This window comes from Carassius auratus, chromosome 50 (assembly GCF_003368295.1).
Source record: "Carassius auratus strain Wakin chromosome 50, ASM336829v1, whole genome shotgun sequence".
NCBI classification, from domain to species: domain Eukaryota; kingdom Metazoa; phylum Chordata; class Actinopteri; order Cypriniformes; family Cyprinidae; genus Carassius; species Carassius auratus.
In genome coordinates, this window is record NC_039292.1 from 10,504,638 (window position 1) to 10,521,541 (window position 16,904).

The following is a 16,904-nucleotide window of genomic DNA, read 5'->3' on the forward strand; positions in this document are numbered from 1 at the left end:
ACTGTAGCTAATGCACAAATGCAAATAAAGCGAGATGTCTGATACCACTGAGCGGTACGGTTCGGTACAATACGGTAAGCAATTATTTCCATTTCCACTGTCAGAAGTTGTGAATAGTACCAAAGTAGCGAACAGTACCATACAACTATTTTGGTACCCTTCTGTTGGGGTACCTAGCACAGCAAAGGCTATCAAAAGGGTGGAGCTAAACTCACAGTAAAACGTTGATTGGTTGACTTAGAATCGTCACTTTTGCGTGATACAAGGGGATAAAGCTTCTCCTTCACTCGTTCTGCTCTGCTGTGAGTGTTAGGCTTATTAACATCAGTGCACAAAAACACAAAAAAAATATAACCGTGTTTTTTATAATTTCACACAGACAATAGCGGTTTCTCAATATACGTTCTTGTCTGTTCTTGTAGACTTGTGAAATGTCATTGCCCAAAAACCAGAGTAATTTTCTAAATATTAATGTTATTGTGTCAAGAAATGTAGTTTGAAGAGTTTTTCAGGCGTGAATGTAATTGTTTAAAACTCAGATCTGCGGTTTATTTATAAAGATAGCGCCTATTTGAAAATGTGCTTTGCTCAGTGCTCTTGTAGCTCGGCCAGTGCTTCTGGTGTTTGCCGCTGGCTCTGATGTCTCTGCAGTGATAATACATAAGATACAATTTATTTTGGGTTGGCTACATTTAACAGGCATTCGTGGTTGTCATGAATCTGTTATTTGTTTCTGATCATATAATTTTGGCTGAGCACAAAGTTATGTATTATAACTTTATATATTTAATTTGAATTTTACCGTAGTACAGTGTTGACATTGTTGCATACGTTTGAATTAACTGTATGCTATTGTCTTTATAAGCCTCTTATACTTTAGTTATACTTTTATAATGGCTGTTTTGCTGAGTTGTGCTTATTGTCGCGGTTTATTGTCGATTGCTACCTTCTGTTATACACCACGCCTACCAAGTAAGGGTACTATTGGCAGTGGAAACAAGCCTGATCAGGGTAACCCTACCGAAACATACTGTACTGTACCGTACCACTCAGTGGAAATGAGCCATTACATATAGTGTCATCTGAATCTTGAATGATCAAATTAAAAAAAATTAAATTTATGCATTAAGCAGACGCTTTTATCCAAAGTGACTTACAGTGCATTCAGGCTATCAATTTTTACATATCATGTGTTCCCGGGGAATCGAACCCCCAACCTTGCGCTTGCTTGCTTGCTAACGCAGTGCTCTACCAGTTGAGCTACAGGAACACAAATACAGAAAAACATATACAATACTATATTATTACATAATTATTAAAAACTAACATTTAATTTGACAACACTATCATTTAATATCAAATCTTTAAGGTTGCAGGAAATTTATCTGAAATTATTATATTCTAAAAATGATGTTTGTGGTCCTGGATGCTGATTGGTCAATTTCAAAGTTCCTTATGTGCAAAAAAATACACATGAAACCTTTTTAATATAATATCAACTAGTTGAGCACTTAAACAATCTGAAATATTCAACTATGACAGACCAGTAAGGAAGATCTCTGGAGCCCAATGAAGCTGAGCTGGACCTCAAAGATTCAACAGAAATGACAAACATTTCCAAAAATTTAAGAGAGACGGGAAAAAGCAAAACTCTATTTGACCCGAAAGGGCGAGAAGTGGAAAAAGATGTTTAGATGGTCTATATGCCTTGGCTTCATACTGCAGATGATAAATCACGGCTGTATTTCAGAAGGATAAACCCATTTCTTTCTAGGTGTGAAATATGTGTCAACCATTGGCTAAATGTTAATTCAAAATTAATCTTTAATTTATGTAGCCGCCTACATTCTGCATGTCAAAATTGTAAATAAGGGAAAGGAAAATGAATCAATGTGGAACAAGACTATGAATCAAATAACACATATGGTGTAAAAGGGTGGCTTTTGGGTTCTGTCTGATAAAAAGCACAAATAATTTAGATTGAATCCTTTTTTCTTCTTCTATTGTGTCTGTGTCTGCAAGTGCACTACTTGAAAGTGTACAAAAGCTTTCGGGACATTAAATATGTTCCTCATACAATAGACTTTAACAGTGAAGGTCTGGGGAAAAACATTCTCAACAGGCAATCAATTTTTAACATTAACTTTTAAAAGGATAGACCTAGTGTATTAATCAATGGTATATGCTTTTGTTAAAGCAATCAGCCTGCATTATTTCACCTATTTCATTTTTTTTCTTTTCTTCGTGTTTAACACCAGAATGACTTTCACAATGCTTCATGGGGTTTTAGTAAATTAAAGTATTTTAGTTTAATTTTCAAATACGTTTTTGCTTCTAACCAAAGTTTGCAATGTTGTGATTCACCTTTGGTTTGGTTCATAGCTTATAACTCATTAACAAAGACTTTTTTATTTATTTTATTTTTATCCCTATGGGAAAATAAACTTCTGGAATCAAGACTGCTGAAAACATTTGCAAACACTTACACAATCCATACAGGTGGTATGAATACACATTTGTACTTTTTGCACTGAAAGTGATGCTATGTGATAAAACTAGAATACAACAAAACTAGTGATAAACTAAGTAGTTGACTACTAGAGCAACCCCTATCAGACATTTATTGCTTCTCTTCATCTTCCAAACAATGACTGACAACACTGTAGAACCACAATCAAAACTCCTACAGTGTCCACGAGTCCCTAGCGTATGCTACAAAAAATCCTGCAATCCCCCACAGAACCCAAAGGGATGCTTTGATATGTGCACGATGGCCAGTGAATGACAATATGGATCTTTGATCAGCCAACCCAGAGTCCTCCACATGTGCAAGAGCGACTATCAGACCCAACTTCAAAGAGCGGTTTCCCATCCAGTGCAATTAATAGAGCGGAGAGCCAACTGATATGATATGATGATCCTATTAGGACTTGATAGGCATGTCCTGTTCTAAGAGAAAAAGAAATTAAGAGAGAGAGAAGTGATGAAAGCAGAAAGAGGGTGACTGACAATGTATGATGTGAAAAGGTAAAAACCACTGATTCGAAAGGCTTGTTTGATGACCATCTGTTTTGCCTGTTCGTTATTCTCTGGAAGTTGCGTGCTTCATCGTACCATTAAATGAACATGAAAGGCAAGAATAAACATAAAAACTGAGTGTGTGAAAGGGAAAAAGCAGTGTGGAGGTAGGTAAAGCAACTGAAGAAAGCCCACTTCCACACAAAGAATACAGCCAATCAATTTTCAATAATTTATCAGCTGACCAAAGCACAAAGCTTCAGGTGTTTCTTCTTGGATCTGTTTTTTTTTTTATGTTGTTAGTTCAACGGCTATGAGATGAGAGACGCTAACGAGTTTTACTATTTTGAAACTTTCCTTCAGCCACCATTTATAATCTCACCATAAAAAATCTGGAATTTAGAGATGTTTATTGTGCATGATGTTTATATTTTTGTTTGTTTGTTTTTTTATTTTTTTATTCTTTGGTAATATTCAATAGTTGGCAGATAGTACCTGGAGAAACTACTACTTCCAAAACATTCTAAGTGAGCATTTGACAGAAATGGCAAAACATTTAATTAAATGTAGGTAAAAGGACCTAAATATATATATAGTTTTTGGTAAAACACTCAAATAATCTTTGCTTTATGTCCAACTTTGACGATGATTTTACAATTTTTGAATGGTTGTGAAGTTCATTCCTCATCAAAACTGACAATTTTGACAAATGACAGTAAGGTCACTTCAGCTGTAGACATTTTGGCCACATCTTGAAAGTTTATTTGATATAGAAATGAAAATCAGAGTCTTGCCTCATAGTAACTGCGCACGGCGTTGCAGAAAGCCTCATCTGCGACGATCTGCATCTCTCCTTTCAGGAAGGCCTGGAAACGCTCCTTTACCACCTGCAACTGCTGCTTGTTCAGCTGTAGAAAAGAGAAACTAGAGTTAACTGAAGATCTATCAGTGGCATCTGGACTTTATGATAATGCTCACTGTAGCACCTTTTCTGGCAACACTTAGTATGCAACGCAATTCTGTCGAGCATGTGTCAATAAAAAAAAAGAAGACATTTTCTTTTGTTATTCTTTAACGGCAGTTCACTTGTAAAGCACATTAAAATGGCTTTTTCATAAGTACAAATCATCTTATTTTACTCTTTTGTATTCATAAATGTAGTTTTTCAGCGTGTATTATTGATGTTTTGGTTATGAATAATGAGTGGAAAAACACAATTATTTTCCCATCCTTTAATGCGCTTCCAAAGCTGATGGAAAATCAGCAGGAACTTCAGAACAAATGCATCGGTAATGTTTTAGAGGAAAACATCTTCATTCAGAACAGAAAAACAGAACAAAAAAACATTAGTCATACACTTTGATGTTGTTTGGAGGGGGTGATTTCCAATCAAATTTACCCACAGGGAGAATGAAAGAAGGCTGCTTATAAAACCAGGACTATTAACTGCTTTTCTTACTCATAATCATAGTTATGACTAGGGCTGCAACTAACGATTATTTTGATAATCGATTAATCTGTCGATTATTTTTACGATTAATCGATTAATCGGTTTATGTACTTATATTTTAGTTTTTTCCATTTTTTCCCCCAAGTAAATTATTAATAAAGGGTCTTTATCATTCAGCATAGATTTTTAAGAGATTTTAACCATTTTGCATTGTCATATCCTCATCAAAAATATACCTGGAGTTGTTTTATTATGTTAGTAATCCTTTGTCGAACTCTTCTGCAATCAAAACACTGACCCATACTCTAGCAAAGTTCACAAGGAGATTTCAAATATTGTTTTCACCATGGCAGTCCTTAGAGCTCCTAAAGTAGTTTAACGTCCCAAACAAAGCTTAAGGAATCTTTGAGAACATATTTTCACGAAGTATAAGGATAAAACAGAATAAAATTGCAGTGCATTGTATTGTATTATTTACTGGGAAAAAGCTTTATAGCTTATGCTGTGAAATTGTAAACAATCCTTCGAAAAAAAAAGTGCCAATGGCATGAAACCTGAATGGAACTCACAATTTAAAGTAAAATCCATCAGAAGGTTGTCCAGAAAAAAAAAATTGGGACACACACAAAAAACCTGCTGTGTGAAAAAGAGCAGTGAATACTTAGAAAAGAAGTGCATTTTAAATATACTCAAACATTTACCTCTCTCATTCAGTCATAATTAGGCTGCAAGTCTGAATTATGAACTGGTAAACGACAAACTGATCACATAACATGTTTGTAAAGCTTTAAATGTTAACTGTTAAAAAGCAATGTTATCAGCTTTTACGACTAAACATTTGCAAACAACCTTGTACTGGAGAATCTGCACAAATAAAATTCTTAGGGGCCGTTCACATATCGCACCTAAAAACGCGTGGAAAACGCTAGTCGCGCCGCTTTCTCCTTCTTTCCAAAGCACTCGGGCACAAGCGCCCCTGAGGCGTCTGCCTTTGCTAAGCAACCATGACGTGCCCTCTCCATGAAGACCCGGAAATTTCAGCAAAGGATAAATGGATGCGGTGTGGACGCGCCTGGAAAAACGGGCGCATCGCACCGCGTGCGTGTCGCGACCGCGTCGCTTCCATTATGAGAGTGCATACTGCGCGCCTACATAGGAAATAACGAACTTGAGCACGCAAAAGACACGATATGTGAACGGCCCCTTAAACAGTTCAGTAGTGCAGAGTTTACAGGTTACTCTTCATTTTGAAGGCTCAAAGTAAAGTACTCCCACTTCCCGCTGAATGCTGCAGAGACGCTGTTCGGGAAGCACGTGACATAAAACGAGGCCAGCTATTGGCTATTCGCTACTTCACCTGCTGTACTGGCTGAGTAAAACCTCCGGTGGCTCATTACTGCCACACTTTGGTCACCGCAGATTTGAAATATGCACGAAATGAGCCGCTTATGGCAAATAAAATTTATTTAGCGACGAATCGATTACTAAATTAGTTGACAACTATTTTAAAAATCGATTTTAATCGATTAAATCGATTCGTTGTTTCAGCTCTAGTTATGACTAATCATAAATTGACATCCAGGATAGCCATTTTGAAACCCGGCTTTGGCAGAAACTTTGTCTTGAGTTGGAAATGGAATAAACTGTTGGGTAACTGTCCAACAAAACAAAACCGCATGTAGCACAACTGTTTTCAACACAGACAATTAGAAATGTTTCTTGAGCAACAAATCAGCTTATCAGAATGATTTCTGACAGATCATGGGACACTGAAGACTGGAGTAATGATGCTGAAAATTCAACTTTGCATTAAAAGAATAAATTAAATTTAAATAGAAAACTATTTAAATGATTTAAATCTGAATAATATTTCACAATATTACAGTCTTTGCTGTAATTAAAAATCAAATAAACAGACATAATCAGTCATTTCAAATACTATTATAATAACTTTTTTTTTTTTTTTTTTTTTTTTACAAATTCAAGATGAATTGTAATAGAGCATAAAGCAACCTTAGACTTTTTTTTCTTCCTGTCGAATGCATAGTGAGTCCCCAGGCAAAAGTAACAGACATTAATGTGCTACGTTTTATAACCATTTGTAAATTCTAATATTCCCACAGAGTTGCAGCAACCTACGGGATATCCTTAATTTGATGGCATGAATATGTTGCACATCTGAAGCTATGCCTCATGAAACCTTTGAATTAGCATTCTAGCACATATCTGTTTCTTAATACAAACAGAACCCATGCTTCAAACATATTGTAGCTGGAATATGTTTTTTGTTGTGGACACTATTAGAGCTTTAATCAAAGGTGACCAAAGTCTTAACCTCAGGACTAAATCATGGGGTAATTTTCAATTTTGATTGAACTATCCTTTTAAATCAAAGCCAAATGATATGATGAATATACTGATAAGACACTGCAAAAAAGTGGAATAGAACTGTCATACAGTTGCCAAGAAATCAGATTTTTACAACATGACTATTATGGCCAAATATACTATGTTGGAGAGTCAACAAGACTTTTTTTCAAAAGCAAGTGTAAAATCAGCCAGGGACATCCTGGTTACTGCAGAGGTAATTCATTGGAGAAGGACAGAAATAAAAAATTTAGTGATTTGTGGTTCTAATAATGAATTATCAGCTCTGCAAATTCTGGAATTTTGTTGATAAAGATAATTAGACGATATTGTGCTATGCATGTTATTGTGCTGGTGATTCAGCAGGTTTCAGACTGCCATGAAAAGCTGACTCCCACAACTTTTGGTATTCTTCATATGGTTCGGTTTTGTATGATTTTATTTCGTGGTCTAATAGGATGAAATCAGATCTGAATGTGTCAAAAACTAAAGAGATGATCATCAATCTTAGTAAGAAAACAGTTGCACTTGCAGGGTGGTCATTAATGACACAGGTGGATGTAGTGGAGGAATTTAAGTATTTTGGAATGATTATTGATAATTTGAAGTTTGATCAAAATACAGATGCAATTATTACAAATTCACAATAAAAAGATTGTGCTGAGGAAGCTTAACTCTTATGATATATAGTTATTCTCATGTCTTTTTATAATTAATTTGTTGAAAGTATCCTGTCCTTTTCCTTTATTAGTTGGTTTTCATTATTACATAAACATATTGCTTCAGGCACCCGGTGTCCATGTATGAAATCAATGCCCTGTTTAGTAACAGAAAATCATATTTTGATTTGATTTATGACACATAATTAAAAAATTAGACAGATTTAAATAACTACAAAATATTATCACATTTCCATACGAGTGTCACTAAATTAAATTCAGACATTTTGATGACCAAGGAGAGGGAGTGGTCATGTGAAATATCCAATCATTTGGTATCTCTGAAAAGCCCACATCCAGACTTAAAACTGTGGCATGAACGGTTTCAGAGAAATTCACAAAAATATAATGTCCTCATATGAGGCCACAGGGTCTCAAGATGATACAGCAAAAATGAACTTGTGTCTAAAAATGTAAGTCACTTAATATTAATTTGTTTTTTATTGAGCTATTCATCAAATCAATTTCAAATTTGCAATCGTGCTAATATTTGGAGAAAAATGTAAATCAATCATTTTCATTGATTCCAACATATCAAGTGTCATAAGGCTCATGTGAGCAAGTCCACAAGGCCATCAGAGAACAGGTGTCAGCCGGCACTCTTCTCACAAGCCTTGATAAAACATACACTCCTCCTAATCAAACACACACTCACCTCTCCTTCAACAAACATGCCTCAATGCATCTCTTCCCTGAAACACCAGTATGTAATATTAAAAGCAAAACAACCCATACAAGCATTAGATCAAGGAGGTAATATTACATCTAGGAAGTTAGACTCTAAAATTATACTTCATAGAAGTCCCACACTCACAGACAGCATCCTGCCAGCAACTATTTTTTATTAAGGTGACATATTATGCCCCTCTCTACATTATGTAATATAAGTCTCTGGTGTCCCCAGAATGTTTCTGTAAGGTTTCAGCTCAAAATACCCCACAGATCGTTTATTATATCATTTTGAAAATGCCTATTTTGAGTGGAAGCAGAAACACACTGTTTTTCGTGCATGTCTCTTTAAATGCAAATGAGCTGCTGCTCCCCGCCCCCTTTTTCCAGAATAGAGCTGCATCATTACAGCTCATACCTGCTAAAAACATCGGTTTCGGTTCAGATTATCATGTTTATCGGGCTGAAATCATGCGTTTTAAACCATTTTAGTTTAAGCATCTGATATACTGTGCAGTTTTCTGAGTAAACACATATGAAGTACATGGACAGAAAGTGGCTGTCACAGCGTGTGAGTACTAAACTAAGTTCTTATTAACACACAAGTTTACGTTAAAAACAGTGTCACAAAAACACTTGGTTATGTCTGTGAAGATTCATGTATACCTTTGATTGAGTTTTTCCTAAACAAACATCCACCACTAGCAATTTCTATCAGGATCAACACGCAAAAACAGAGCAAGAGAAAGAGAGAGAGATAGAGAAACAAAGAGAGCAATAAAGAGTGGGGAAAGAACGTGTGTGTGTGTGTATGACAGTGATTCCCAACGGCACCATTGGGAGCTAATGGAGAAGAAACACTGCAGACATTTATCACAGAACAACACGCAGCGCTAACAACCTCGATGGCTCCTGTCTCTGCCATAAGCCTTTGTGCAAGCCTATTAGTGAAAACGCATTTCCAAATGGCACCAAACAGAAACTCAAACCATAGCGTGCCTACATTCAGGTGTAAAGTGTTGGAAACCTCAATATTTGAGGGCTACAACCAAACTTTCTGAAAGGTCTGTATGATTGCTCACGAAGTGAAAGTTACAGCACCATTTTCTTTCAGGGACCTTAGGCCAGGAAGGAAATTCTCGGAAATCCTTGCTGTTTATTCAGCCATTTCCTGTCATTGTTTAATGGACCTCTTCATTTGGTACCTCTCGGTGATTAAAGCCAAAATGAAACACCATTCTAACCTCTGTAATGTGATGTATTTAGAAGTGAAACAAGAAAAAAATAAATGTTGGGAGAAACATTTTATCTAATGGGAAATGATTGGCCCATGAAAAAGAGGTTCCAGATCCTTCTACAAAGTTGAAAGTGGATTGTAGAAGTCTACTTTCCTCCTAAAAAGCCACTATGAGCCACTTTTGATTATTAATGCTTATTTAAATAATCATTAATGCTATCAAGTTTTAAAATGAAGAATATTCTAAGCACTTCTCATAAAGCTTGTTTCTTTATGATAAGTGGTTTTATAAATTTTTATAAAGGCATGTTATGTGTCACAGCAGTAAAACCCGCATCAATATTGCATGTTCAAACCTAGGTTAATAGATGTTTTCTTCTGGAATATAGAATGAGTTTGGAAATTTAACTAAACCCATTCCATTTCAGCCAAATAAATGTACTAAAACTACAATAATTCAGATGACTATGTGACTAAAACTTAGGGTGCTTTCACACTTGGTTCACTTGCCTGGTCTGCACCAGAGTTTGATTGCTCCCCCCTCCCCCCACTGGACTGCGTTCATATTATGCAGCCGGCAAGGAAGTCGACCGGAAGTTGAAGTCGGCCAGGTGCTGCCATCTTGTAGCAGAACTTCACTCGCGTTAGCATTCCCATTTACCTCCATTCATTTTGGCGTCACTTTGACAGCGAATAACTTCACAACTGAGGCGTTTAAAGACTCCGTTTGTCCATTATTTATTTCTAAAGATAAATGACAATGTATAAAGGGCTCCATTACCTTCTATGTTACATTATGGCCCCGTTGAAACAGTTTTTGTAAAAATAAGCTAACGAATGCGTCATAACCACGTGACTCTCTGTCGCATTACCGTACAGACAGGAGGAGAAGCTCGCAGGCAATTAACTTAATATGGCGTACTGGCGTTACATTTTAAAATACTATACAAAATAATTAATCAGAATACTTGCTCCTGCTCACTCACGCCAAAGAACTCCCCGCTCAAGCTCGCCGTCTCTGCAAGATTAACGATGGCAGTTTGCACGCACAGCTACTAGAAGATTTACATCTGTCAGACAGGTTGCTAACATCATCAAGCTTAGTTTGAGTCTGCGCGTCAGAAACGGAAGTGCTAAAAAACGCAAAAAATGGGCTTCATTTGTCTCAGTTGAGTTCCAATGGGGTCGCTGTGTCCATTTCTTTTACTGTCTATGATATTATGTTATTTGGTTCCGAACTGCGGTTCCTTTGTGTCATCAAGCCAGCAGCTGTTTACTCCGTTGCTTAGTAACACCATTACTTGAATTGTTAGTTTTGTTTACAAACCTTCGGTACATAACGGCACTGACGTCTGTCTTACGAATGTACTGCAAATGATCTGAAGAACACCGAAGGCAAACAGAAATGAGACATACAGCTCTCTGTTTGCAGCTTGTCAGTCAAACTTGTCAGAAAAGTGAGTGAAACACGCACACAAACACACATTTTTATCAAATAATACACAATTAACAGTAGTTCACTTCCACGCTTTGTTACGATTGCGTTCACATCAGCAGCGAACCGTACTGGAGTTCACTTGAACCGTACCCCACCCTTTTCAAGCGGATTTGGGTACGGTGCGCAGGTGCGCACCAGAGATCAGAAGACAGCGTTCACATCATCCAAACGAACCAAACTCTAACTTCAGTCGAACCCGGGTGCGCATCCCGGGGCGTGTCCAAATCTACTTTTGCTATTTTAACGATGGAGAAACGGTTGGCGCAACCCGGGCGCATGGTCTAAATGGGTTGTCCCTATTCTCTTAATGAGTAATGGGTGTTTTTTGGACATAACATGCAATAAACCAATCAGAGTCTCATCTTCCATTCCTTTTAAGAGCCAGTTGCGCTCGTGCCATGACAGATTTTCTATTTACACGGCGGAATTCGGTAAAATAGCCTGATTCTGATACATGTGATGACTATCCAATATGACATGTAGGCATAGATAGATAGATAGATAGATAGATAGATAGATAGATATTTGTTTTATATTATTTATTTATTTAGCCTACAAAAAAATCATTATGCATTGCAATCCTTAAATTGTTTTATATTTGGCATGTTTGTGTGCTGCGGTGCATCCCTGTGTTTAATAAGCAGCATGTACACTCTTTAAATAACAAAGAAAAAACATTGCGCCACACTTTAGACCAGGTTTGAGCTGGTCTATGGCGCAGTCTATTTTTAGCCCCTTAAAATAGCATTGCGCTAGCAATGCGCCTGAACACACCTCTTTTTTAGACCAGCACGCCCACGGGTGCAAAAATGAGAGCAAATGCATTTGCTAATTATGCGACGTGGCGCTGGACAGGAAAATGCGAACGGCGCCAGACTGAAACTAGCAAACACACAGCGCATTGCACCGGGTGTATTATAGGGCCCAGTGACTAAAATTAATTCAACATTTTCTGTCAAAATTAACACTGATAAACTAGATTATTTAGCATTAACAAATAGCCTGTGTAGCAAAAGTTCCACAGTTAAGAAGTAAAGTCATTTCAGGAGTGAATTACTTTGATTAAAATAAGTAAAAAGTAAAAAATAATTACAAAGATGTTTTTCTTTGAAATAACATGCTCAGATGAGCACAATAAGACTACGAAAACGTAAACAGTGTCAAATCTAGGGGTGCTCCGATCACGATCGGCCGATCGTTATGCGCATCTCGTCAGTAAAGACGGTTTTCTAATCAGCGGTTAATTCCATCAGGTGCATGATTTCACAAAGAGCAGCTGTTACTACACAGAGCTGTTGTTAATAGAGAAGATGCGCAAATCCACTTCATTTTCAGGGTTTATTGGCCCATCTTCTCAGTTAACAACGGCTCTGTTTAGTAACAGCTGCTCTATGTGAAATCACGCACCTGATGGAATTAACCGCTGATTAGAGAACCGGCTTTACTGACGAGATGCGCATTAACGATCGGCCGATCGTGATCGAAGCACCCCTAGACAAATCTGATTTCATATTGACTTTTCATAAATCAAGTAGGACAGAACTCAGAATAAGAATAGGTGGGCGTGACTTGCGAAGAGAAAGTTGAAGACGTTTACAGAGAAAAAGAGACAGTAAGGAACAAAGACAAAGATCAGACATTCAGACAAGACGAACGATGGGCTGAATGATATTGAAGATGGAAAATAAAAGAAAAATGGAAAACATCTCCCCATGGCTATTCTTTCAAAGATGAGAGGGTTTTTAAGTAGTGGCACAATTAGGTTGCAGTTGATGGAGAAACTACATGAAACAGAATAGCACTCCAGGCCAGCAATAAGAACCAGACTCAAACGATAGGAGCCCACACAAATGCCTGACTGAAAATAGCTCAACAGATAGAATGTAGTGGGTGGATAACCATGAAAGAAAGTACCAGAATCCTTTCACAAGCAGCACCATGTGTAATTATTAAGCAGATACTGTTTGTACTACCTGTCATAACTCACAAATTGGTGTCATGTCACATCAAATTATCTAGAGGTGCACTGATCCGATACTCAATTTCGGTTATTACTCTGATATAGTGTCATTTTCTGTTGGATCGGCTATCGGTCAGACGAGGCCTATACAAATCCGATTTTCAGTATACACTATTCTGTGTTATTATTAAGCTCAATGAAAGGCACAAAAACATTATAAAACACCATACAGTTCCATAGTTCAATGTGAAGTACAGATTAAGTCGTTGTCAGTAATCCTTCATTCAGCATTCAAACTGCGCATTGCACTCTGTTACGACAGTCAAGACGATGAAACTGTCTACAAGATGATTCAGTGTTCCTATTATTATACATTATCTGTAGATAAAGATCAATGGTTTTGAATATTAAGACTATCTTGCTGGAGTTTAGTACTGTTTCTAAAGCATGTTACTTTCTAAAGCATCTTAAATCACAACACCGGAGTGGAGAGAACTATGAATTGTTCTTAATGCACACAGTAACTGAAATTTAAAACTTTTAAAAGAAAAGGCTCAATAAACTATCAGATGAACACAGATATAATACCTTACGCATCAATATCTCTTCCCTTTGTGCTTTGAACTTCACTATGCGGAGCGCTGTGACTCTGTGTTGATTCAAGCGCATAATTCTGTGCACAGGATAAGTGCTTTGTGGTTGTCTTATCTATCATATGTTGCTGAATCATTACTGTGCTATACATTTAAAAAAGTATTTATTTTATAGTATATTAATTAATATATAAATATATTACTTGTTTTTCACGAATGTACTTTACAACAATACAAAGAGCAATATTTAACATTTTACCAGATTCTGAGCTACATTAACCCCACTAATTTCCTTTTTTTTTTTCCAAAAAAAAAAAAAAAAAAGATTTTACTAAATTATTGTGCACTCATGGTTTTTCTACAGTAGCTTTTGCTACTGAATTATCCACTAATCTAGTTTATAGTAGTATAGTTGTTTTTCTTTACAATTAAGTTGTCTATATGCGGTAAGTTATGTTTAACAAAAAAAAAAGTTATGAATAGGGGAACACACTGAGGTATAGGAATTCTACACGGATTAAAAAAAACAAAAAACATCTGTGCTGGTATCAGATCGGGATGGGGATGGGTATAGAGCCAGTCCTAAAATTATCTTGACTAACAGTCCGACAGGAGATGATGTGCTGAGACTGGCACTGAAGCTGGCTTGAAAACTCCCCCAGAAATCCAAACAGTGTCAGTACATCTGCCATTAAGTCAAACCCATTTTATCTGTAGCTTAAGTTTACTTTTTTAGGTAAGATCTAGTCTTCTTGCAAAGTGTTTATCCCTTCCTATTGTGTTCCACCATCTGCTAAGGAGAAAACACTGATTCCTTGTGTCTTGTTTGGATCTCGCTGGTCCTTTCCCATGGGGGACTAACAGCGAAGGCGCTGTGGGTAACACCAGGGGAGAGGTACCACGGTGCAGCTCGCTGTCCTACAGGTCTGTCACGACTCACTTTGCCCTGAAGCTCCTCTCTGCTTACCACTGATAAAGAGCTGCATGCTGTCTGCGTGTGTACGTATATACACCCACACCAAGTTTTCAGCTCTTTCTGCTCATTTTCGAACCCTCACATTGCTTTGAGAATGTGTCATAGCTTGTTGAGGGAAGTGAACAAGGTGTTCTGAAAGTTCTGTGCTTGTCTGTTGGACTGATGCGATAGAGTCACCTTGAATAACACCATGAAGCTCAGATACAACCCATCAGAAAGCTTGACACGTGTTTATGTTTTTGTTATCCTGGTACTTTTTCACACAAATGGGTGCAGAAAGAAAACTTGATTCTGCCCTTTCTTCTTTGATTGTTTTTAAGGTGCAATTTGACTTAAGGGTAAAAAATGTAGTGAGAAACAGAGGTACGGGCTGTTCAAATTTGTAGTGTTGTGTACCTAGATGTCGATATTCAAAGTTATCCCGACAGTTCCAGTGGACAACAAAACATGGGATGGCACCTTAAGACAATAAACCAGACTTCTACCCTGTCTTGTTTTTGTTCTAATCTAATTAGATACAGCATCTACTCTAACTGAGGGGTTTATGTCTAGTCAATCCAGCAGGACACATGTAATCATTGTAGCCGGGTACACTATTGCTTTTTGGAGTGGACAGCATTCAAATCTCTGCTTATTGGCTTTCAGCATCTCGGTACGAGAGATTGTAACTCGTTGAAGTGATATATTGGCATGCTGTCTCTCAAGGGTGTGTAGGTGGTGACTGAGGCACATTTATCTGCATACAGATGTCCTTAATGGCTGATTGCTCACTTTCACCTCCTCTCATTCAACAGCATCCGCTTCCTCAATCTCTTCACTCCTACTCACTTTCCTTTTTCAGCCCCCTTTCTGGTATTATTCTAAGTCACACAAAACGTGATGCTGGAGGGAAGAGGGAGCTTCCGGGGGCGTCCTCAGGCAAAATGTGTGAGAACAGTTACCCAGATAAGGAGCTTGCAATTATGCTTTTGACCCAAGTCCCTTGACAAACCCTTCTTTCTCCTCTTACTCTCGACCTTCTGTCACTCTTCAAAGTGGTCAAGTCAACCCCTCAATCTCCTGATCTGCACTCTTCTCTCAGATCTCAAGCCCTCTATGAAGCCTTGATTTTCCAGCTCTTTACTCAATCTGAGATCTAGATACTCAAGGCTCTCCACTTCATTTTATTACAATGACCAAAGAAATCTGTATTAAGTGTGAAGGAGAAACAAGGAAAGAACTTGAATTCATATTTGTCGGTCTCACAACTAGCTAGAAACATGGCTGAAAATAATCATTCAATAGTAAAAAAATAAAATAATAATAATAATAATAAAATAATAATAATAATAATATTATATATATATATATATATATATATATATATATATATATATATATATATATATACACACATACACACACACACACACACACACACACACACATATACATACATACATACATATATATATATATATATATATATCTGACGGTATCGGTTCTGCTTTTTTCGGTACTGGAGGAAAAAAATAATGTACTATGTATTTTGCTTAATAATGTTGTCATGCACATTTAACCAAAAGTGTGGTTATACTTCACTAGAGTTAATGCTGACAACCCTCGTTGTCATAAGTGCAAAACAATATTTGCATGTAAGGGCGGAAACACAAGCAATCTGTCAAAGCATCTTTCAAAAGTGCATTATGTGTATCGACTGCCTAGCTAGCTCATCTCTGGTTGTTGCCCCATCTACGTTCACGTCATTTAAAATAAATGTAAAATCTCCCTGGTTTGCTAACCTTACATAGAAAGTCTGTTTATTTATTTTGGGGAAAATGAGAATGAAATCAACATTTTCTTGATTTCTCTTGTTTTTAAAATTCCAAATAAGGAAAAATCAGTATGTAAATGTAAACATTTATTTGGCTAACTTAAATGCACAGCACCTCAAGTTAGTTTACAAAATAGCCTATTGCCACATTTTGCAACCTTTTTATTATATATATATAATTTTTTTTTTTAAAGCTGCAGCTACTATGAACCAAACAACTCCTCCTAACACCTCTGGTCCAAGACAAGCCCATTATTAATTTTACAGTAAAAAAAAATTAAGAAATGTTAATTCTGTTCTCAACTTGTTATTGAGGACCACAATGGAAATAAGTCCTGGACTTTGTGTTTTTATCCTCAATTGTATCTGATGCCTTTTTGTTTTTATGTTTACTGTAAGGCTTTCTTGATATAATTAAATAAATCAAATCAAATTCTTAAAAAAACACACACACACACACACACACACACACAACACAAAGTACCGATAAGAATACCGTTAAAGTACCGGACCGTTAAGCAGTACCGGTAAGAGTAGTAATACCGTAAAAACCTTAACGATACCCATCCCTATATATATAGCCTTTATTGACCATTTGGCCATT

At 36.8% G+C, this 16,904-nt stretch overlaps 1 protein-coding gene across 13 annotated transcripts in view; it reads right to left on the minus strand.

The window, feature by feature from the left end:
• Positions 1-16,904, minus strand: part of LOC113066968 (calcium-dependent secretion activator 2) — a 154,686-nt gene that overhangs the window by 117,367 nt on the left and 20,415 nt on the right. For all 13 annotated transcript variants that reach the window (XM_026239127.1, XM_026239123.1, XM_026239121.1 and 10 more), the window contains exon 2: positions 3,813-3,926. In XM_026239127.1, coding sequence (XP_026094912.1) covers positions 3,813-3,926 — 114 coding nt within the window. The remainder of the gene's footprint in view (positions 1-3,812; positions 3,927-16,904) is intronic.